Genomic DNA, 22,869 nt, shown 5'->3' on the forward strand with positions numbered 1-22,869 from the left:
GGTAGAGTGCCATGGCTTCACAGCTCACAGCAACCTCCAACTCCTGGGCTTAGGCAATTCTCTTGCCTCAGCCTCCTGAGTAGCTGGAACTATAGGCACCTGCCACAATGCCCAGCTATTTTTGTTGTTGTTGTTGTTGCAATTTGGCCAAGGCCGGGTTCAAACCTGCTACCCTCAGTATACGGGGGCAGCACCCTACCTAGTGAAGCCACAGGCGCCACCCTGTTTTTCTATATTTAGTAGACACAGGGTCCCATTCTTGCTCAGGCTGGTCTCAAACTCTTGAATTCAGTTGATCCTACCACCTTGGCCTCCCAGCGTGCTAGAATTACAGGTGTGAGCCATGGCACCCGTCCTTGAGATTATTGTTATGGCTCAGTTGTCACCTAGAAATGCAGCTGCACAATGTCATTAATGAATGGCAAAACGCAAAATGCAATGTCTTCCAAAGACTTCCTGCTTCCACCTTGGCCATCCTAAGTATGTACCATCCTCAACTTAACAGCCACAGTGACCCTCTGGCTAAAACACACCCTTCTCTCCATTTTACTTAGAGGAAAAGCCACAGATCTCACCATTGGCTACAAGGCCCCACATCACCCATCCCTAATTATCTCATCTCCTAGGACACTTTTGATAATCCTTGCTATTCCCTCTGCCAGAGCAGAATAGCATAGAATGACCTTTCTCCAGACAGCCCCAGATTACTCTCTGACATCCTTTAAGTCTCTGCTTAAACACCACCTTCTAAATGGCTTTTTCCATGCCCAGCTTATTTAAAATAGCTCCTCACCTCTGCCTCCCCCGACCAATCTCTACTTTCTTCTTTAATATCTATCAAATTTTGACGTTCTTATTTAATCTTTATTATTGTCTTACACCACCAGAATGTAAGCTCCCCAAAGGGCAAGGAGTTTTGAAAAGTGAATACTATTTGATTCACTGATAGTATCACTAGTCGCTAGAGTGGTGCCTGATGTAAGCAGATACTCCACAAATGCTGTTGAATGAACTCATATATCCTAAGAATGCCCCCTTGGTTGCCCTTGTTTTCTCATAATCTCTGTATACATTCGTCATTTATTTCAAAATTATATCTATATTTATAGTCAATGTAGAGCTCTTTTATCTGAAGGTTTTCGGGAAGGAAAGTTAACACTACCCAATATGAAGGAAGAATACAAAATTCTTCTCATATTTCAATAGGCAGGTGGGCCATTTAGTGACGTAGAACATGTAGGAGAACCAGGTATTTCTCTAAATAGTTCAATGGTCAAGACAATTACAGTAGTTATAAAATAGTCATACCCTATGTTTGGATTCAAAGTATCGGGTGGTTCAAAAACACCATCAGAATACCAGAAGGCACAGGGTTGCAGAGAAAATGCCAAGCAATTTATCATTAACTTTTCTTTTTAATAGCTTGGTCACATTCTCACCAGCTCTAATGCATCTTTAGAAAAAACCCATTTAGAAAGAGAAATCTGCAGTTACCCGAAACTGAGTTTGGCTGAGACAGTGGAGTTTACATTCCATTGTTGGCTAAGGCCTTACCCCATGGAATGTCTTCTCAGGATGGGATTCAGGCCATGAAGAGTCAGCAGTGCTTTGACCAAATGCTACCTCAGGGGATTACACGCTACTTTATACATCAAATAATATGTTGCACATTAAGCATGAAGCTTCAAATCCCCCCTCCCACTCCCCGGTTGCCCGGTTAAAGGCTCCTGAGTGCAGGAATTTACTATGTCTGTAACTTCCAAAAAAGGCACCTGTCACCCACCCCATATGATAAATTCACTTCCTTGCACACTCACTGTCCTCCTCTGTGGCAAACAGGGAGCAGGGCTACGTGTGATGCTATTAACTACAAGTCTACCTCAATATTTATACTCATTTGGGAAAATGGAAAGCAAAGGGCAAAACCCCAGTGGGCCTGCGGGTTCACGATCCCACACTCGGAGGACCAGCTGATCAAACACAGGTCCCGCGGGATCTGCCTCCCTGCATGTGGTTGGCTAAGCAAACAGATGGGCATAATCAGAGCCTCGCTGCCGCCGGGAGCAGCTGCAGGCCTCAGCGAGGTCAGAAGCACCTGCAGCGCTTGTCTAAATGCAGCTCCACGCAGCCCGGTGGCTCTGACTCGGCAGGTGTGAGGTAGGGCCAGGGAGTCTGCGGGATGCCTCAGGAGACACAAATACAGACCACGCCTTGTGAAACACCATGTCTCCATCTTAACCCCGCCACTTAAAAGCCTCTGATGCAGTAAGTACTTCTTTAAAAAATTAAATTCACCTTCATGACTGTTAACTGCTCCTTCATAGAGAGGCCGTCTCCACTGCTTACTGCATATCTTCCAGCTTCTTCTAAATGTGTAGGCTGACTACCCCGGTCTTAAGCAATATTATTGAAGGTAATGAATTTAAAAAGATAAAAATGCTTCTGCAGTCACGTGGGCTGTGAGGAGCAAGGACTACTTCATCCTCAGGGTATCTTACTGAAAGCTGAGAAGCATCAGCATTGCCAGTCTAATCACTGGGGCCAGAACACGTCGTTATCACCAGCACCCACGTTAGAGAGTGAGAAAAGCGAAGGCGCCACAGGCCTCACGCTCCCTCCAACCAGTCCCAGCATCTCCTTGGAATGGAGAGGCAGTTCATGCAAGGTGACAGGGATGGCCCTGGAGCTGCTTGGCAGCGGCTGGCTCCACTTAACGAGTGTTCAGAATCACGCTCAGCATGGAGAAATTCACCCTGACCCTGGACGCTTGCCCCCTGGCATACGCTCACTTACATTTTTACTCAATTACTATTTCTAAGAACAGAGACAAAAAAATGCAGAGCCCCACTGCTCAGCTGTCTTGCATGAAGGTCTGAAGGGGTCCGCAGGGTTCTCCCGCAGCCTGTCCAGGCAGGGTAGGGCGGAAGAGCTCCCCACTCGCTGCACGGAAATCTACGTGGAACGTGTGCATTACCTCCCCTTCCACACCCTCAGAGACATTCCTGATTTTCCCAGACTCTCCGACGAGCAGGGTGGGTTTCCAATGTTTTCTCACCAAAGAAAGAAAGAAGCCTGCAGCAAAAGTGACCGAAAATAACCCCAAGTGAGAAGGAATGTCTACAAAGAGAAACCACCCAAAGAACCAGGGGAGGCCTCTCAACTTTTCTACTATGGGAGGAAAAGATAAAAAAGAAATTAATCCTAAGTAGCAGGTAAGAAAGTTAGAAAATTAATGGGTGAGGATTCCAGAGGAAAAGCAAAAAAAAGGGGGGGGGGGGCCGGGAGTGGTAGTACAGTAGCTTCTAGGCCAGACCTAAATTCAGATTTTTGCTGTATGACCAAGGACAAGGTATTTACCTCTCCAAACCACAATCTCCTGGAAAATGGAGATTGTCATCCTGGCCCTCCTGATCAACCAGTGTAGGAAAATCAGGATGATACGTTTTACCTGCCAGGGACATACGGAGTATTCAATAAATGTTTTCCTTTTCCCATGCCTTCCTTTTTCCTTTCCAAATAGCCAGTCTTCTTGTAGTAAAATATAAGACGTTTAACTCATTGGTTTAGATAATGAAATCAAATTAAAATTTAGAACTTAAAAACAAAAATATAATGTCTCACAAAAAGGAGCTTTAAGATCACGTCTTTAACTTTTCACTCTTATTATTCACATTGCAGCTACTGGCCACTCTGAGGCTTTCTGTACTAAAATAAATGTATACTCTCAACGAAATCAGTCCCTTTGGAAGAAACCCCAGCTTAGGCCACAGGAAATAGACTACAGCGATTTCTAAGAAGCAATGTCAGGCACAGTAAATTGCAGAATAGGATATCCAGTGAACCAGGCTTCTCCTAGGATAATAAAAACATTTCCTTTGTCTCTATCCAGGACCTCCACCCACACTAAGAATCCACACAATCCAAACCACCTCAGAGCCTCAGAAATATGTCTGAGCCAAAGCCAGGACTGCAGGTCCTGAGCAGGGTTCAGGGCAATCTGAGCCACTGAATTCCTTGAGTGTTAGGATCACTCATGTCCTATTCTTTGCTGTGGACTCATTGTCCAGCATACAGTAGGCATTCAATACATGCTCACTGACTTAAATAATGACCCAAATTAGAAAAGGGTGCAGACCTCCGGCTGTGGTGACCCTCAGCCTATCAAGTGATGTTGGCTCTGATGCATTTGGTCTGAAGGTCAGGGCTAAGCCAGCTGAGCAAGGGGTAGCTCCCAGGTGCAGTTAACTGAGGGCCTGACCCATGACAGTCCCTTTCCTCATGCAACCCAGACATGTCAATAGGAAAGTCACAAATAACAGTATCAACATAACTGCCCAAGGGTCTCCCTCTGATTCTACACTCTTAAAGGAGGAAAAAAATCTCCTTTCCCCTTAATTTAGTATAGGAAACATTAACTGAGCAACTACTGTGTGTCAGAAATAAGAACATAGATACAAAAATAAAAAGGAACGTTCCCTTGACATTCAGATCACACTGAATGGTCGACCCTCCAGAAAGTAGCTTCCATGAGGGTCAGCAGATCAATATTTCAAATCATTCTGTGACTTCTGGAACACACATCTCCTTCCCCACCCCCAATCGTGCCTTCACATACTGCAATCAAGTCATTGTATGGCTTCAAAGTTCTTCATCAGTTTTTCTCATATACACTCAGACCAGAAAATTCCAGGCACCCTTGTGACCCCTCAGCTACAAGGCTGGATTTCAGAATCCTATTTTGCCTTTGACAAGTTCCCCACAGGAAACAAATACTAAAGATGGACTCGAGATAACTATGTCAAACGAGGAATAAAGCAGACGAGTGTACTCACCAAGGTACCCACAGAGCACCTGGGACTGTCTGGTGCACAAGCTGCCCACTGAGCCAGAGGGTGTTGTAACAACTGGGCAGACAGCTAGGAGTTTTAAAAAGCACAGTCATTAGCTATTTTACTGAAGAGATGCCTAGCACAGAACTATACAAAGATTCAAAGCAGAAGACGGACCTACTGAACATTCTTACATTCCCCCAGAAATATAAGGTTCCTGCTACCTGGGGCCGGGGGATTACATACTAAGGATCTGTGTAGGATTCTGCATTCTAGTACCAAATCTTCTGGATTCCCTTAACCAGCAGTCAGACTTCTGAATTTGGTTTTCCCTTTAGCATGCTCTAGTGTTAAAATAACAATGTACAATTTATATACCCAAATGGTAAGATAAATACCTTGATTTATATTAAAGATGAATAAGAAAGGCCTTGCCCTCCTTTGACAAAAGACAGCCTACCTATTAAGAATAAAACTTTGTTTTTCATTTGGCTGGCCTAGATTTCAGCGTTCTTAAAACCACCTGTCGCCATTCCCAGCCCACACATGAAAACTCCTTCTTGAATGAGTGAAAAATACAATTGTATCTTGATTTGAGGTTCCTGAGCTATAGTTTTAAAAAAGTAGAGCTCTTTGAAATGGATTAGACGTCTACTTCTGTAACACTTCACACATCCAGAAATTTTGAACTTGCTTTCTTTACAGTGACACCCAACCCAATTTCGATACTGCCCACCATAGTCTTAGAAAAAAAAATACATCAAAAAATACTTCACACTGAAGAGAAAAATACCACTGGGTGTTCAAAGGCTTTCCTATCTGTGATAAGGTCAACAAATAGAGGACTTTTGCATGAGAAGACAAACATTAAAATTCCTGTTCTGTCTTTTGTTCTCTGTGAATTCTCACACAAGCCCCTGAATTTGCCCAAGTCTCTCTGTCTGTTAAATGAGGCAGGCACCATGCTAGCCTGAGAATTTTCATAAAATTTAAATGAAATGATATATATAAAAGACATTGACAAAGAAAAGATGATCGAGGAATGCAATCGCGTTAGTTATGTAACTCAGGTGATAAAAGAAGCCTTGATTGACCTAGCTTGAAAACTTGAGACTCCCCTCTCATTTTTTTTTTTCTTGTTTCTGCCTGATCTGTGGCTGTCACTCTATTTTAAAATGGATAATGAAGGCCTTTTCCATACCCTGGCACTTACCATCTCCAACATCCAGCTCACTAACAAGAGCCCAGTGACAGATTTTCACACATGTGTGTGTTACACCTTCTAGCCGGAGTGTTTTTTATTTGAGACACGGGGCTCTGCCTGGCTGGTGCGGCACAGAAGATGAAGACCCAGCACCAGGGCTTCTTTCTATAAGGACACGCGGCTATCATGTTGCCACCATATGCTGCTCCCAGCTGACATCTGCTCACATATGTTCCCACCAATAACCAACCATGTTGTTTATTTTTAGAGCCTCTTCACAGTCTTACAGGAAGAAATTCCCTCCAATAACCAGTCAGCAAAGACAGGAAGCTACACTGGATATAAACTGTTTGTCCCAAGATTAGCAAGGCAAACAAAGTATTCTCCTTCATATCTGACCTTTAAAAAGAGATGCTGAAAGTTATCTTAAACAAAAATCTCAGAGGAGACAAGCAGAGAGGGGCAGGGTGTGCAGAGTGAATCGCTTGGTGAGCAAGACTTTTTCTCCCAACTGCAGCCCTATGCATTTCTTGGGGGGATTTAAACCCTTTTCCTGGGAAACAGCACCTTCTTCAGGCCAGTGCACGCCGCTGGTGCAGAAGAGGGGCAATTCTATTGCACAGAATTCAGATCTCTGAAACTGCCCAAGGTCACACAGGTCACAGGAAGTCTGTGTGCGAACAAGGGGAGGTAATTGTTGTCATTTGCCATTTCCAGCATGCAGCCCCCAGTATGCACCTTTGGTTTGCTTTCACTCTGCTCTAAAGTTGCAGTATTAAGAGCCTTTCTTCTCTTCCTTCTCTTTTTAATCAGGGCCAAGAACAGGGAGCTCTGGTGCTGATCCAGCACCTTAGAAGTTAAGAGGATGAATTGGCTGGAGGTATAAAGATGCTAGCAGTGATTATTCAGACCACAGAAAGCAGTCCTTAGCTTTAAATGATCAATTTTCAATAATCTACCTTATCAAAGTGGCACTGTGGGATGGAAACACTTTGTTTAGAACAATGAGGGTTGGATAAATGTGAAGACACTTTGTAAAATATAAAATGTTACAAAAACTTGAGACATTTATAGCCTCAGATACATAGTATTCTTGAGAAGAATCTGGGCACTCACTACCTGACAATGAGGGACTGTAGGTCATACAAGTCCTAAGTTAGAAATCAGTACTTGAAATAAATTTTATGTGGGTAATTTATGAAATAACTAAGTGACTATGAAGTGAACTATCAAAGTGTTCATTTTTGCCCGTCATGACACAGTTAAAAAATAATGCAACAAAACAAAATAATAATACTCAGTGTTTCCAGAGAATGTTTCTGAACTACTCAGATGCCTCCCTATTAAGTAGGCTTCTGAAGCCCAACTTAAAATTACCAAATACTTATCTACATGGGGGTGGGGGACAAAAGCTTGAGAATCTACATTTATAAAAGCACTGCAGGTAAAATCTGAAAACCATTGGTGCAGGTCTTTGTTACTTACAGGTTAGAAAGGCCCTTCACAAGACCTCCTTTGACCTCAAAACCATCCAACTGGATGGGCCAAGCAAAAATTATCCCCTATGAAAAGACGGGTTTATTTGTTCTGAGTAAGCAGGTGTTGGTGTAGTGCGAAAGTGCCTCGATGACGGGGTGAAGCCATTCTTGTTGCAGTGATATCTAAGCAGAAATAAATCTCATTAGAAACCAAGTTAACTGTAAGTGTTCAGTTTTAACTAACCTCTGTGTCCAATAAACTCCTGCCCCAACCCCTGCAGCCCCTCCACAGAAACATGCACTGCATCTCTCTTGTGATACCCGCAGGGAGATTGTTTTAAGTGGGTACCATCATTCCACCCCAAACAAAACTACAACGAGTTGCTACTCTCGTTAGAGAATCCCGGCCAGCGTTTCTGAGAAAGGGCAAACTGATCCAAATGTATAATGATTTGGGGTTAGCCTGGATTCAGACCCTCCTCCTAGCATCTGAGTGCTTGTGACAAAGAGCTAATGGAATTAGACATGAGTCTGCACACATAGTTTCAGTACTGATGGTGATACTTTCAGACAATGGAATTCTTCTGAAATACGTCTCTCTCTAAGACAAATAAGCACCAGTCCCCTTGTTCTATGGAGTAGAAGAGCACGGTTAGTAGGTGGAGCAGTGGCAGGGGGGACCTAAGTCATAGATTTCACCGGTGACTTTAGTTAATATACTTAATAGTGATTGCTATTCAAAACCCTTTGATTTTTAAAAACTGCCTCCAGATGTCTCAGATATAAAACAGGGTGGAGAGAGATGCCAGCAACCCAAGGTAGTGGAGCTTAGCAGACTCCAGGTGGGACGGGCTACAAGAGACTGTGAGGGTGGCTGCTATGCAGCTTTGGTTCTGCCCAACTGCTCTCAGGTAGGGGCAGGAGGTGTGAAGTGCTCCTTCCTCCAGCTCCTTCTCCTCAGCCTGCAGAGCTCACAACGTCAAGGGATGAGCTTTGACGTAGAAACATTCACCCACAGAGGGCCCTGACAGACCTCCAAGGGGACAGTTCCTTCAGCAAATTGTCTGTCTTCTGCGAAGACATGCCCTTGGTCTGAGATTATTCATTTCTCCTTCTAATGTAAAACCAGAATAAGCCATCCATCTTTCTTGGAACTTTTTGAGTTAAGTTACAAGACTTCATTATAATGCAAGTAGAAACAACTTCAGTTGTATTGCAATCATTAAGAGGTCAAGGTGAAAGTGAGAATAAGATTGAGCCAATAGATAGGGAAGTAAATGACCAGATAAAAAAGGAACCCTCCAAAGGAGAGAATGACAAAGTTACTGCTACATCTGGTGTGGACAGAGTGATCCCTGATAAATGTGGTCTAAGAAGCACTGAAATTACCAACACTGAAATGAATCCAAAACTTAAAAATTAAATTGTATTTCCCAGAAAATTTCCATTTATGTTTTTTTGGCAATAATAAATACTTTAATGCTCTTCCAGTCCACTAAAAAGTAAATAGTCATCTTTCTCAGACAGAGACACTTGCAAAGACGGGAGCACTTGTGCTGATTTCAGTGTCTCTCTCAAAATCAAACTGTGCATTCTTGTTCACAAGATAGAGTAACAAATAAAGATTTTTGCAACAGCCGAAAGTTATGAATGAATAGTCACTGGCGAAGGAGCTTGTCAAGACAGATGTGGTACTTGTCAGTGCAGCGTGGGTTAGACAGGAAAAGCCAAAAGAACAGAGCCAAGCTCTAAGTCACAGCATTTTTCTTTTTCTTTCATGAGAACCAAAAGATGCTGCAGTACTTCACGGAACAAACAACTCCAGGAGAGCCAGCCTATCTTCCAGTGACTCTTCTGGGACCTTTGTTTCCAGCAATGCGGTGTCTCTTCTTCAGGAATCACCTGCTTCCTAACTACCCAGATGTACGTAGCTGGCAGGCCTCGGGAACAGGGATGTGGGGGACATACTAGTGTAAGAGAGAAAACAGCTGCCTGGGGAGGGATGGAAATGCATTCAAACTATTTCCACAAGTTCTGGGCCTCACAACATCCAGAGGCATTTTCCATTTGCCTTCAGTTCCTCAAGTCCCTGTGGTTAAAGGAACATCTAAGCCAAGCATTGCTGACTTATCAAGCAGTAACCGATCCCAGTGTTCATTTGAGAGAACGAAGGGATGGCCCTGGTCTACAGAGTATTCTTAGCTCGAGGAGGCTTTCCCTGCTTCTAACAGAGACTAAATCCGGTAAACTCAGTTCCTCTGGGACAGCAGTGTGTCCCCACAGCAGTGGTGCTACTGACCTGCCCCAGGAAAGCCAGGCTGCTCACTCCCGGAGAGAACCATCTAGCACTGTCAGCACTTCACTATCATGGCTCACGTGTGCATTTCTACTCCTCAAACACTGTGGTGACTCCCGACCAGTCCCTCCTCTTCATCTCATCCATCCTGCTCCCTGGGACTTGTCCCCCTTCGTGTGTGTGCACTGCAAAAGACTTTTTTAAAATAAACTGCCTGACAGCTGAGCGGCTGCTGCAGCCAGGCCTGGTGGTGGAGATGAAACGTGGTCTTCCTGAGTCTAACCCCGGCTGCCGGACCTGCCTCGGCCCTGACTCCAAGTCCTGGCTTCTTTCCCAGTCTGTCACCAGTGGGGTGAGGAGGGACAGGGTACCTGTGAGGAGAGGTGGCACCAAGCTCAGAAGCACGCTGCACAGAAGACCACTCTGCACGTTAGCCTTTTATGAAAAGCATCCTGATGGTCCTTTTTTTGATTTGGAACTTTATGACCCAGAAAGATAAAGAGGCAATGCCTTAAAGACAAGGCACATACACATTCAGAGGGATCAACGAAACTAACTTGAATATTGTTTTCCTAAAAATTTACAAATGCTGAGAAACAGCTGGCAACATCTTGAGTTGTCAAAAAAAAAAAAGTTAAAACTGAAAACTTTTGATTTCTAAGACTCTCTGGCTGGAGAGAGTCCAGGTCACTGCGTGGCCCCCTGTGCTTGGTCTACAGGCGGACAGCGCCAGCTGGGGGCTCCTGACATGGACTAGATAGAAAAGGTTTCTGAGGGTGCGTGTCATGCTTCCACTTAATCTTATTTTCCATGTGCTTCCAGTCTGTACCATGTGCACACAGACCGCTAGTCTTTAATTCCACAAATATTTATGTGATTTCAATGATGCTACATATTTTTCATATTTTAGTATCTCTGAAATCCAGGTCCTCTCTTATCAGGACCAATCAGTGGTACATTGGAGTTAATTGGTAGTGATCTTTCCTTCTTCATGGTACATAAAATAATGGTACATCTTAAAATAAATGGTGTTTGAGATCCAATGAATAGCTGCTGTGCAAAGATGGCCTACTAATTGCCAGAAAGAGCCACACTAAGTGCTCCACACACATCATCCTTTATATCCTTAGGAACCAGCTGTTATTCTCTTCATCCTTACAATAGAGAAACAAAGGCCAGGTGAAGTGAAGGGGGTTTAAACCCAGCTACACAAAGCCAATAATGGCAGAGCTGAGATCTGCATTCAGCAGAGAGGAGCTTAAGTGTCAAAGAGGCGGTTTTAATAACTCGCATTGAGAGATCCAAGTGGCTGTCCAGACAGGACCACTATTTAACAACCGCCACAGGCCCGGAGTAGGACTGCTTGTCTTTGATGCCCCAGCCTCCCTTCCAGCTGCTCAGACTCCATTGGTGCGGTTAGTTCTCTATCATTTAGTCTCCTCCCTTTACTTAGTGCATTTTCTGGCTCTAAAGCCCACGCTCATCGTACAATGCCATCTTGCCTTCCCACATAAATTAATTCTCTGCAAGAGATAAGAAGAATGCCCTAGCAATCAAGTTCATCACAGCTTTTGTGAAGAAAATGGTTGCAGTTAAAAACCAAAACCAGGGACTTGATAGATCACAATGTTTGTATCAACCAAGTGCACGGAGAAAAGCTGAATGTTAGAGGCAAGAAAAAAGATCCACGGTTGTGTGCAAGACTTCAGGGTTCTATTTCCTTTTCTAGGAAAAGAATTCAGAGCTTGTGAGTGTAATGTTTGGTGGCAGAGGAGGCTCACCTTTCTCTCGTGGATGTACTATATCATTTTTCAAGAGGGCAATAAAAGCCATGTTCTTCATTTTTTCTGGGCTCTGTACTAGGACTCCTATTATCGGTGGTAACTGTGATGACAGTCACGGCAACAAGTGATGTCAATAAGACAACACTGATAGAAATAGCTTCATCCATGTCCTCAAAAGCAAGATGTTAGTACTGACTCATAGACTTGCTTGTGAGGAGTCAAGAGTACCTACCTGGAAAATAGTTAAAACTATGCTTGCCATCTAGTAAGTACCCCCAAAAGCCTAGCTTTTATCATCATCATTTTCATTATTACCAGAAAAACCAGAAACAGGAAATGTTTGGTTGTGAGAAGCCTTGTGCTGTCTTTAGCATAGTGATCTGATTTATCTACCAGATATATTTTCCTCCACAATGAACGTGAAGAGATGTTATCTCTCCACCTCTTCTGATTCTGACACCTCCTTGAACTCACAGATCCTCCTCCCAGTGGTTTCATCTTACTCTCTAAAGAGAATGCTCTTTCATCTGCCAAACATTTATTGAGCAAATACAATGTGCTCGATTATGTAAGAACACAGATAAGTTAGATTCAGTTTCTGCTCTGAGGAAGTTTGCAAACCAATGAAGACAACAGCCCAGAACAGAGCTAGATCTGACTACCCACAGCCAAAGAAAACAGGCAGAGGTAGAGATAATTATCAATATATCAGAGTGCAGATTAAATAAAACTAGGAATCAAGGAAGATTTCTTGAAGCACCTAGAAAAATTTTTAAAGATGTCTCAGAAGATAGTACTCCAAGTGGAAGAAACAGCATATACAAAGACCCGGAGGCAGGAAAATCAATGGCCTAGTTGGGCAAAGGCAAAGAGGATGATATGGCTACAGTGTGGTTTTCACACAAGGACTTCAGGACAGGAGGGGCTGGGCAAGGAAGAGGAGCCAGACCCTGAAAAGTCTGACCCACACAAGCCTAAACTCTCAGGTCCTTTTCAGAGGAGGATGGATAGTGCTGGACATGGTAAATGACCAGCCCTGTCCTGAAGTGGCAAAGGCCAACTGAGGAACGATCTGAGTGAGCAAGGTAAACAGATGCACTGCGTGGAATTACAAAGTAAAGAATGAGATGGGGGTACCAAGACATCCCAGGCCAGTGGACAGTGGCTCCCGGGGCATCACTTTTAATCTCATTTTCATCTCTCTAAAACCCAGACTCTCTTATAATCAATGGCACATTAGAGTTATCTGGCAGTGACATTTCTTTCTTAGTGGCACATAAAGTAGTGGTGCATCTTAAAGTCAATGGTGTTTGAGACTCAGTGAGTGACAGCTGCCATCCAAAGACAGCCCACCAAGTGCCAGAAGCAGCTGCATTAGGTGCTTCTCCACACACGTCACCGTCAAGCCTTTAGGACCCTCCCTAGGAAGCAAGTGTTATAATCGTCATCTTTACAAGGGAAGAAACTGAGGCCTGGTTAAGTGACGGGGCTTCCGTGTCCCAGAAACTCAGAGGAGTATTGAATGAGGACATGATGTGAGAGCCTTCAGCCACCAGATCCGCAGATAGTGCCTCACAGTGAGGGACGAGAAGGTAATACACAGACTGCAGGGAGGAGGTCAGGGGACGGTTTTCTTCAGAGTCAAGGCCACCAAGCCAATGCAGGAAGCAAGATGGTGGTGAGAGTGCAATACAGTGAAACACCCACTTCTGGATATCTGAGGTTAGAAAAGAAACAAAACACACAGCCCCCAAAAGCAGCTTGTGGGTTGTAGTATGACGCAGCTTTCTTCCAAACAGATGATGGAAGCAAACTTTCCAGTCTAAACAAACCCATCCAAGAATCCCTAACGTGTTATTAAATTTAAAATAAAATACCTGGAGAACAGTGAACCCCTAAGTTAAAAACTGTCTTTGTTTTAAAGGATATTTAAAAACAAAAAAAAAGAAAAAAGAAAACAACAACAACAAAACAAAAAATAAAGCAAAATATGTTTTCAAAATGACAATGGAAACATTTGTTTATCTCCGCCAGAGCCACATCTCGTCAAGCTGTTCAGAATCCACGAAGTGGATACGCCAGACACCCTCAAGCAGAAGGGCTGCTGTAGTAGAGCGAGCACATCTGGCAAATCCAAACCATCTCTCCAAGATCCTGGCAGGGCCGGAGATGCTCCACCACGCTAGCTGGAAGGGAGATTTCAGAGCTTCTTCCTTGCAGTATCTTGGGTACTGCCGACCTTACTCCTGACCTACAGCGGGTGGTGGGAGTGGCCGTGCGCCTGCACACCTCTCCCAGGGCCAGGCTCCTCCACTCTGCTTTCCTAAACCTTCTAAAAGAGCAGCCTGAAGCGTGTTGTAATCTCTGGGTGTTTGACTCTACGAGTCAATGACCTCCTTGGTTCTAACCCAGATTTGGTGTGGGTTTAAACAGTGAGTCATTAGCCCTTTTTTTACACCTCCATTTCCTCTAGGAAAAACGATCTGCCATTCTTTCATATCTTTATGCGAAAGATGCTGCGACTAGGTTACATCAGCATCTTTTCATTAGGGAGAAGTCTTAATTCAAAAAATGCAGCTCCTTGAGTAGACCACAGGGGTCGCTGTAGAGACGAGGCGGGCTCCACCCTCCCTCCCGCTTCCTTCTGTGAGGTCAAGCAGTCCCTACCTGGGCCTCAAACTTAGCAAAGCCAAAGCCTAGCCTTTACTGGGGAGTGGGGAGTTCTCCTCAGGAGAGGCATAAAGCAGGCTGGCTTCACTTGCCAACAAAGACGACTGAACTGCTTCAATGACAAACAGTATATTTCTTTGAGAATTTTTTCTAGTTGTTGAAAAGTGAAAGGAAAAAAAAAGGAAATCCTGAAGGACAAGCATGTGGCCTAACTTAAATGTAACCACAATTAAGCACTAGAGTTAGAATGAGCAATGGTGCAATAAAAAGGGGGCAATTAAAGTTTGGTCTGTTGTGTATTAATACCTCAAATCTTTCTGGAAGTGGAGGAGTTCAAGTCCGTCTTTGATCAATCTCTATCTCTTTCTGTCTGTCTCCCTCATATACCCACATACAAACACATACAGAGGATTCTTAAAAAAAAATAAAGCAAAAATACTTCTACATTCCAGCAATTGCCAATATTTTCCTTCATTGGGCAACTGGCCAATAGACTGACAATCCGTATGCAGAAAGCCATATTCCTGAACTGAATGCCAAGTCACATTCCCCCAAACCATAGTGTCATTGGTCTTCCCTTTACATTCCACAATTTCACTTGGAAAATTAAAGAAGAAATAAAAAAGAAGATTGCTTGGTATTAAATATTTAACATTCCTGCGAAACAGCTACAAATGAAACTTCATTGTGAACTTTCAGACTATATATTTTAGTTTACTTGATACAATATGGCAGAACAAACCAACATGATTATTTACTTTCTAGTCAGTTGCCTAGCTTGGACATGCCAGTCTTTATTAACAGAAACTGCTTATTTTCACTGTAAGAAAAACCCAGGATAATTTCTCACTTCTTGATCTCTTCTAAGATCATACTGCTGCTGATTGAAGCTACTAATAGATGGGTCAACCCCATTACTCAAGCTAAGCAAATGGAAAGGTTTGATGTTTCTAGTGTAAGAGTTTTCATCGCAATAGTAAAGTATACACCATATAAAATGGCCTAATCCATATACCATTTAATTAACATTCTAATTATCTTCCTATTCAATGCCCCCATTTTAATATCCTTTGATGATACAGATATTTTATTTTTGTTATTACTTTTGAAATAAAATTACTAACAGAATTCAGTAACACAAAATAAATGCCTGGGCTACCAGGGCTTCTCAAAATCGGCATTACTAACATTTTGGACTGAATGATTCTTTGATGGGGGAGGGGGAGGCCTGTTCTATGCATTCTAGAATGGCTTCTGCCCATTGAAGGACAGCATCACCCTTCTACCCCCAGTCTTGACAATGAAAACTGTCTCCAAACTCTGCCAAATGTTCCAGTGGGCATAAAGGAGAGGAAAGGTGTACAAAATCACCAGTTAGAACCACAACATGGGCTGATTGTTACAATGTAAAAAGGAGAAGACAGGAATAAAAAATGAAACTTCTTATCTCTTCCTTTTTTTGATTGTCAAAGCCACTACAGATTCTGCATGGCAATTGTCTGGATTTTGTCATGAAATCATTCTTTCTAAATTTCTAAAACCAGTGCAATGTCTTTTGAATAGATATGCCTTGAACTTCAAGTGGACTGTCAAACTACTAGAAATCCACTAATTCCCACTGGGCAAACTATTCGTAAACCTTAGCATAACTCCACTTTGAGCCTTAAACTAACAGCATGTGAAAAGATCAATATGAATAAATTCAAAACTAATCAGCCCCCTTCTTTAAATGTTGACACAGTATTATTTACATCCCATAAATACATTCTTGACTAAAATTCATCCTAGGAGATTGGCAACAGGCCAGTTCTATTCATATTTACTGTATTTATATAGTAGTACACTTGGCCAAGGATAATATTTAAGACAAAATATGCCTGAGGTCATATACAATATCTCTTATATTTTTACTTTTAAATCTCCACATTGCTAAAAATATTTAGTCTGAACTTTATAAAATGTCCCACAAAGGGCTATCAGCAATCTGTAATGATATATAGCTCATTGAGTATAATTAGAGCATAGTTGTAATACTTGAGCTGAAGTCACTCCCCAAACACTAATAAGTTGGTGGTAAAAAATGAACCAGTGATCTTTCCCATGCCTTCATCTCTGGGGCTTATGACCCTTGCCGGATTCACTGCAAGAAATGACAGGCATACTCTCTCGGTGACAGCCGAGTTAAAAGTTAGGCAGAAAAGTCCTAAAGAGGGAAAGTTGGTACTTAAGCCAATGCTGTACTTTCAATTTGCTCTTAAAAAATATAGATTTTTTTCCTTTTCTTCCTCTTTTTGGAAGGGTTCGCTATGTTCCAGTATAACTAGAAAGTGCTGGAAAATCAGTTAACCTACTTTCTATAAAATTATCCACAGTCCCTGCACAGTAGTGTTGAACCTGCTATTAATATGGCTTTCTGCTCCTCAACTTCCATACAGCTTCTTAAAGCCTGTATTCTTTGTATGAAAACTGGTAGTGTATATTTTATCCTGGATCTACCGGAAATTTTAATTTATTTGGCAGTGAGGGGAGAAGTGGAGAGGAGAATGCACATGATGATCTTAGATGCCATACTCTGAAATCCTCCTAATAATCTAGGAATTGGTCTAATTTGTTGATGACCCTGATCCTGGGTTGGACCATCTCACCTTTCAGACTGAAGTGTGCTAGAGAGAACAAGGAATTAATTCTCTCGTGGGTTATTTGCTCACTCCATAACCATACAGTAATAAGATGAGAAATCCTCTCTGCCTGACCAAAGTGCTGGTTTTTTCTTAGCGCTTCTGCATGTAAACACTGAAGGATGAGCCATTTCAGGTTCTACATAACATACTTGCCTGTCTGCCCAAATACCAGTAGGACTGAGGCACGTACTACAGAAAGCAAACTGACTCAACTCCTTGCTCCCTGGACTCAATGGTTTTGGACTAATTACAATGAACTTTCTCTCCTAATATCTCCTTGGCTCCACCCCAGATAAAAAGCTTTACTTCCCCCCGGGGGGATAACTAGGGTGGAGTATATTTATTACCACTGTTGTGGATAGTGCCATAATTACAATAATAAAATTGTCCTGCTTGCCAGAATTCCCTGCATCTGTTCTTCCATTGAACCAGAGCAGAATATGCAGCAAAATAAAGGCCACAGAAAGACTGGGGTTAGATGCATGGGCAGACATTCTGAGACCATTCAGTACAAGACACGGCAAGTCACAGGGCTAGGACTTGTCAAACTAAAAATAAATATTAAAAAAGAAAAGCACCACCCTGCAATTAGAATCTCTAGGATAAAATTACCAAGATGGCTGTATTATCTATGTAGGCAAGACACGGTGACTCCGCAAAGGCAGCCAGCAAGTATATAGGGCACGGAAAGGGGAGGAGAGGAGTGAACAACCAATGAAAAGTTTACAACTTGGGATTTGGAATACACAAATGTTGAACTTTTTTTTACTTTTTCTTCTTCCTGGTATTTAACCCTCTCAGGTATCACTAGTTACTGCTTCTTCTCTTTTCTTTTTCTTTTTTTTTGGTTGGTTATTTTGTTTTGTTCTAAGAACCCTGAAATAATCCTACACTCACTGCCCCCTTCCCTTCCCCCCCCCGAAGAGCTCCATAATAAATCATTTCACTCCCATTGCTACCGTATGCCAGCTGGGTTTAGGACTCTGTTCTCAGAGGAAGCCAGAAGCCAGTCCAAAAAAAAATCCGGCTGTCTTCTAGTCTATCTGAGTTTTAGGGATGCACGGAAGTAAGTACAGAGAGCCCATGAAAAGGCAGGAGCTGAAGGTTAAAAAAGATCAATAAACCCCGAAGAAAAATGTTCTCCTACCCCGGAGTTCTTAAGAAGGCAGGTTTGGGTGAATTCTGAAAAATATCGTAAACTTAACCCCTTTTCAACACCTTCAGAAACGAAGTTGCCCTTTCTATCCTTCCAGGTGAAGTCGAAAGGGAACGTGGTTTCAAGATTCTGCCATTGGGTAAATACAGACCTCGGGACGGCAAGGGCTACATACATCAAGGACTGAGGGTTTCAAGATAGGTTTCCAGAGGGGGCTCCCGGCCGGGTTTTATCTCAGCGATGCTGACATTTTTTTAGGGTCGTTAGAGACAATGGGGAAGGCTTGGGCAACCAGCTGATAGGTCAGCACGCAAAGGGGGCGCCTTCCGGAGAGGCTAGTTTGGAGCCTCTTTTTTTTAACCCTTCGTGCACCAGTTGGGCGCGCTCCACGTCAATCGGAGCAGAGGAAACAAACCTACCAACTTTTCCCACTCTAACTCTTCCCCGGGGAGAGCCTGCAGTTTGACAGAGGAGGGCTGACTCCGAGCTGGTGGCCGAGTAAAGGATTTCAGGGAAGAGAAAAAGAGCACTACGCCTTAGAAAGGGCTTAGGCGTTGGGGGGAAGGGAGCGATGGTGAAAATAAAGTAGAAAGTTAACGTTTCAAAGCCTGACGATCTCAAGCACACAAGTGGAAAGGAGGTGGATGGGGCGAAGGGCAGGAGAAACGGGAAAAGAGCAATCGGGAACCGGGAGAGGGAAGGGCGATTCCCGGAGCTACTGCGGTTTTGATCCACGGGAGCTGCTCCCGGACAGCGCTACACCTCGGGGGATGGAAACGAAAAGCAGTACTTACTTTCGGAGGGGAAGAAGGGCGGCATGTCTATTTTGTAAACCTCCTTGGCGTAGTACTCCTCGTCGCTCCGCTCGCGCTCGCAGGCGGCCGCCCTCCGGCTCGCCTTCTCCTGGAGCAAGTCCCTGGTGCTGTTGTAGATGGAAATCACCTCCGGGGGGACTTCCTCAGGCTCAGGATACTCTTCTGGGGGGCTGGTGAGCTTCAGCTTGCTGAGGATCTGCCCGCGGATCGCCTCGACCCTCTTGCGCATGAACTGCTCCATATCGAGCGTGCTGCAGGTAGACAGGCTGAGCGCAACCGTGACCAGATGCAGGAGCAGAAAAACGCTCAGCACACAGTAGTGCATTTTTTAAAAAGGTAGAAAAAATTGGGAGACTTTATTTTTTGGGGGTTTTTTCCTTTTTTTTTTTACAAAAAGTAAGAAGAAAACAAAGAAACGAACAATTCTCAAAGTACGGATCAGGGAGAGTTGTTTGTTTGTTTGTTTATAATGAGAAACTTTTGCAAACAATCGAGAGTCGATGCCCAATTAAAAAAAAAATGTTTCTTGCTTGAATTCCTTTTATAAAAAAAAAAAAGGCAAGTAGTTCCCCAGGTGAAAATATGAATACAGGATGGGCAGGGGGGACCCTGACTTTGGGGAGTAAGAAAAAATTTCTTGGAGCAACCAGATATGGGGGAAAAAGAGATGAGTGGCTATTAAGCAGAAATAAATTTAGGAGGAGGAAATGGAGTTCAGTGTGTCAGTCTCGGTGCGGAGTGGCGGATCTGAACTCGGCTCCTCCGGCCAAAAGGGAAGAGATGAAAAGGTCCCGGGGCTGGCAGCCGGCGAACTGACGGGAGGGGCGCCGAGCACCGCGAGGGGCCTCCGACGCCGAGCCGGGCTGTAATTTATATATTTAAAGGAGGAGCGGCTCGGCCCTGCCTTCCACTGCGGCGCGGAGAGCAGGAGCAGCAGCAGCTCGGGAGCGGAGAGGCGCACACGTGTGTGTGTGAGTGTGAGTGTGTGTGCGTGCGCGAGTGTGCACGCGCTGGGGGCGAGCCCGGCGCGCCGCGGGGAGGCGGGTGCGCTCGGCGGGGCGCTCGGCGGGGCGCTCGGCGGGGCGCTGGGCGCTCGGGCGGGCGCTGCGGGGCCGCGGAGGCTGCCGAGGCGGCGGAGATCTGCTCCGGGAGCTGCGCGCTGTGGCCCACGCCCGGCCCGCGCACGCCGACCCGCTCGGTGGCTCCGCGCCGCCGCCGCCGCTCGCTAACGCGTCCGGTCTTCAGCTCCCTCCTCCCGCTCCTCCTTCTCCTCGCGCTCCAAACGCCAGCCCGGCCGGTCAGCCTCCGTCGCCGCCGCAGCTTTCACCCGCTGCGGACTACAATAGCAGCCCCTGGGACGCGACGGCCGGGCAGTGTTATTCCCAAGTGGGTTGCGGAGGGGTCTTTTGGCCTCCCACCCTCTCCCGGTTTCTCTCCCACGGGGGCTTTCTCGCTCGGAGTACGTAGGCACTTGCTGCCCCGAATAGACCCGTCTGTCTCTCTCCGCTCGGCAGCCGGGCAGCCCGTTTGCTCCTGGATGACTCCCTAGACCGTTATACTAACGTTCCCCATCCCTCTCCTGCCTTTCACCGGCGCTCCTGCTCTCCTCTCTCTCTCCTCTCTGTCTCTCTCTCGTCTGTCTCTGGTTGGGAGCTTCCGGAGCTCCCATCAGAGCAAACCTGCTGCCAGCAGATAACATCACGATCTTGCCGGGAGGAGAGATTTATACGTTCCCTCCGAACCACGTGTTTGCCTTCAACAAAGTGACGTGCTAGAATTACAGTCAGAAGTCCTCTCTTAGACCACGAGCTCTCCCCAAACCGTTGAGGGGGTGTGGAAATGAGGACGGCTGGAGAGAAGGGAGGAAGGAGGTAGGATGTGTGCCCCGGCGACAGTGAGTTACGGTATTTACTTTAGATAGTCATTTTGGACAGGTCTGTTGAAGGACAAGCTCTCAAGTCTCCCGTTTTTACTTACTGTGCCTCACCCACAGTCTCCCAGATTGAAATGTCTTGCTCTGGAGCGGGAGTCTTCCCTCTGGGAATACACGTGCACACACACACGTGTGGGAAAGAGTACCAGTCTCCTCAGGGCCGGGCCAGTCCTGGAGTTATACCTTCCAACATAGGATTCCTGTCCTACCAAGTTTCTGGGAGCGCAAAACAGGTTGCCATTCTAGAGCTATAGTCTAATCCTCTGTGAACTGCAGGGAACCAGAGATCCAGTTTTACCTAAAGAATAATGTGTATAGTCTGCTTTACTGTTGTGAATGAATGAGTGGCCATCTCTGTGAACTGCTCCGAAGCCACTTCTTGTACGGCTCCCTGGTCACCTTCTTCGCAGGCTGGACATCATCAACCAACTTCATTCTTTCCATAGCGTTTATCCAGGAAGCTGGAATTTTAAGTGTTTGATGTCTCCTGTTACACACTATTCATGACTTAACATTCTGTATTTCAACCAAGTCCAAATTAGATGAATACAAGAATGATTTTTACTATTGTTGAATTTGCCCTTTTTCTTTTATTTTACCTTTAGTTACTCAAAGTCAACACTGTCACTTCAGCATGACTCTCTGGCCATACTGACTAGACAGATGATTTAAACTGGAAACTCTGTTGCGCTTTCCCCCAAACCATAGTATTCTCTAGTTCATACGTTCCCTAGTTCAGAAAGTTCTTTGTAAAAAGTCACAAAAAATTTTTCTATGAGAGTTTACACTTTAGTTGTGTACAGCCTTAGTAATTAGTCATTAGTAAATAGAGAGCTAAATAGTAATAACTATAGCTAACATATACTACACTTATTACTGTGATATTGTAAGTATGTATACATGATTTAATCTTAACCATAACCCTATAAAAAGGTATATTATCCATAGTGAGGAGACTGAGGGGCAAAGATGTTAAGTACTCTGTTTTGCAGTCAGGATCCATCGTCTATGTTCCTACCTGCTACGTCCTTCTGAGAAACAGTGGTCCCAGAATGTGCTCAGACAATCAAGGCTTCTGCGGTAAACTAGGTTTGGAAGATAAACTGGGTAACTTATTGCCCTCTTACAGATACATAATTCCCATTATCATGTCAAAGACTGTGGGAACCCCACAGAAAAGAAAAAAACAATTTTAACTCTTAACCCAGCATTTTCTGAACTCCCCAAACATGAAATTGTTTTCCCCTATTAACATACATTAGAAGGGATTGTTCCAACTCTCTTCTGAATAATTCTGACAATTATATATAAATCAGCATCAGTAGGCTTCTTTCCTAGAGGCCAGTTTTGAATGAAAGCAACTTGAAAGGGATTAGACAACCAGCTACCATCCCAATAACCAAAGCAAAATATAATTAAGGGTGCCATCAGAGTGACGGGGTTTGGGGGAAAGGAAGAGCAGAGAGAGGGGAGCAGGGAGGGGGGTGGGGTCTTGTTGTGTGTGACACACCTTTTGGGGGCAAGACACAATTGCAAGAAGGACTTTACCTAAAAAATGCAGTGTAACCTGGTTTCTTAAACCCTCAATGAATCCCCAATAATAATAAAAAAAAGAAGACTGCTGTCATTCTAGTAGTTTCAAGAAGTCAACCCTTTGAGCTCTGTTTGGGAACTGCAGTAATCTATAGAAAAAGGACTAAAAGTGAATATTCCTACCCATGGGGCAATTTAGAACATAAAGCAATAGTTACAAGGGAGAGCCACTGAGTTGCCTTGGAATATGGCTGGTTACCCAAGTATTACCATACTTTGATGTAGGTTCAGCTCCCCCATAAGCCAGTGAGCTCCTCTCAGTTTACAAACTACCTTCTTGGTTATATACACAGATGCACCTTAGGTTACACAGATTCAGAGTAGAGTGTGAATAGACAGCACAAGTCTATCTCCATCAGTTCTAAGAAAACAACTTGTGTTATAAATTCTTCAATCATTCCCCTTCCCAAGATAAACATACACACTTTTG

The 22,869-nt window shown here is 44.2% G+C and overlaps 1 protein-coding gene across 2 annotated transcripts in view; it reads right to left on the minus strand.

Moving 5' to 3' along the window:
• Positions 1-19,238, minus strand: part of TGFB2 (transforming growth factor beta 2) — an 85,132-nt gene extending 65,894 nt beyond the window's left edge. Inside the window, exons 1-2 of one of the 2 annotated variants that reach the window (XM_003800137.2) lie at positions 18,893-19,238; positions 4,833-4,916 (exon numbers count right to left, since the gene is read on the minus strand). In XM_003800137.2, coding sequence (XP_003800185.1) covers positions 4,833-4,916; positions 18,893-19,238 — 430 coding nt within the window. The remainder of the gene's footprint in view (positions 1-4,832; positions 4,917-18,892) is intronic. The other variant, XM_003800136.2, reaches the window with a different exon arrangement.
• Between the last annotated feature and the right edge of the window lie 3,631 nt (positions 19,239-22,869).

Source organism: Otolemur garnettii, unplaced genomic scaffold (assembly GCF_000181295.1).
Source record: "Otolemur garnettii isolate 467f Iridium unplaced genomic scaffold, OtoGar3 scaffold00168, whole genome shotgun sequence".
Taxonomy (NCBI): domain Eukaryota; kingdom Metazoa; phylum Chordata; class Mammalia; order Primates; family Galagidae; genus Otolemur; species Otolemur garnettii.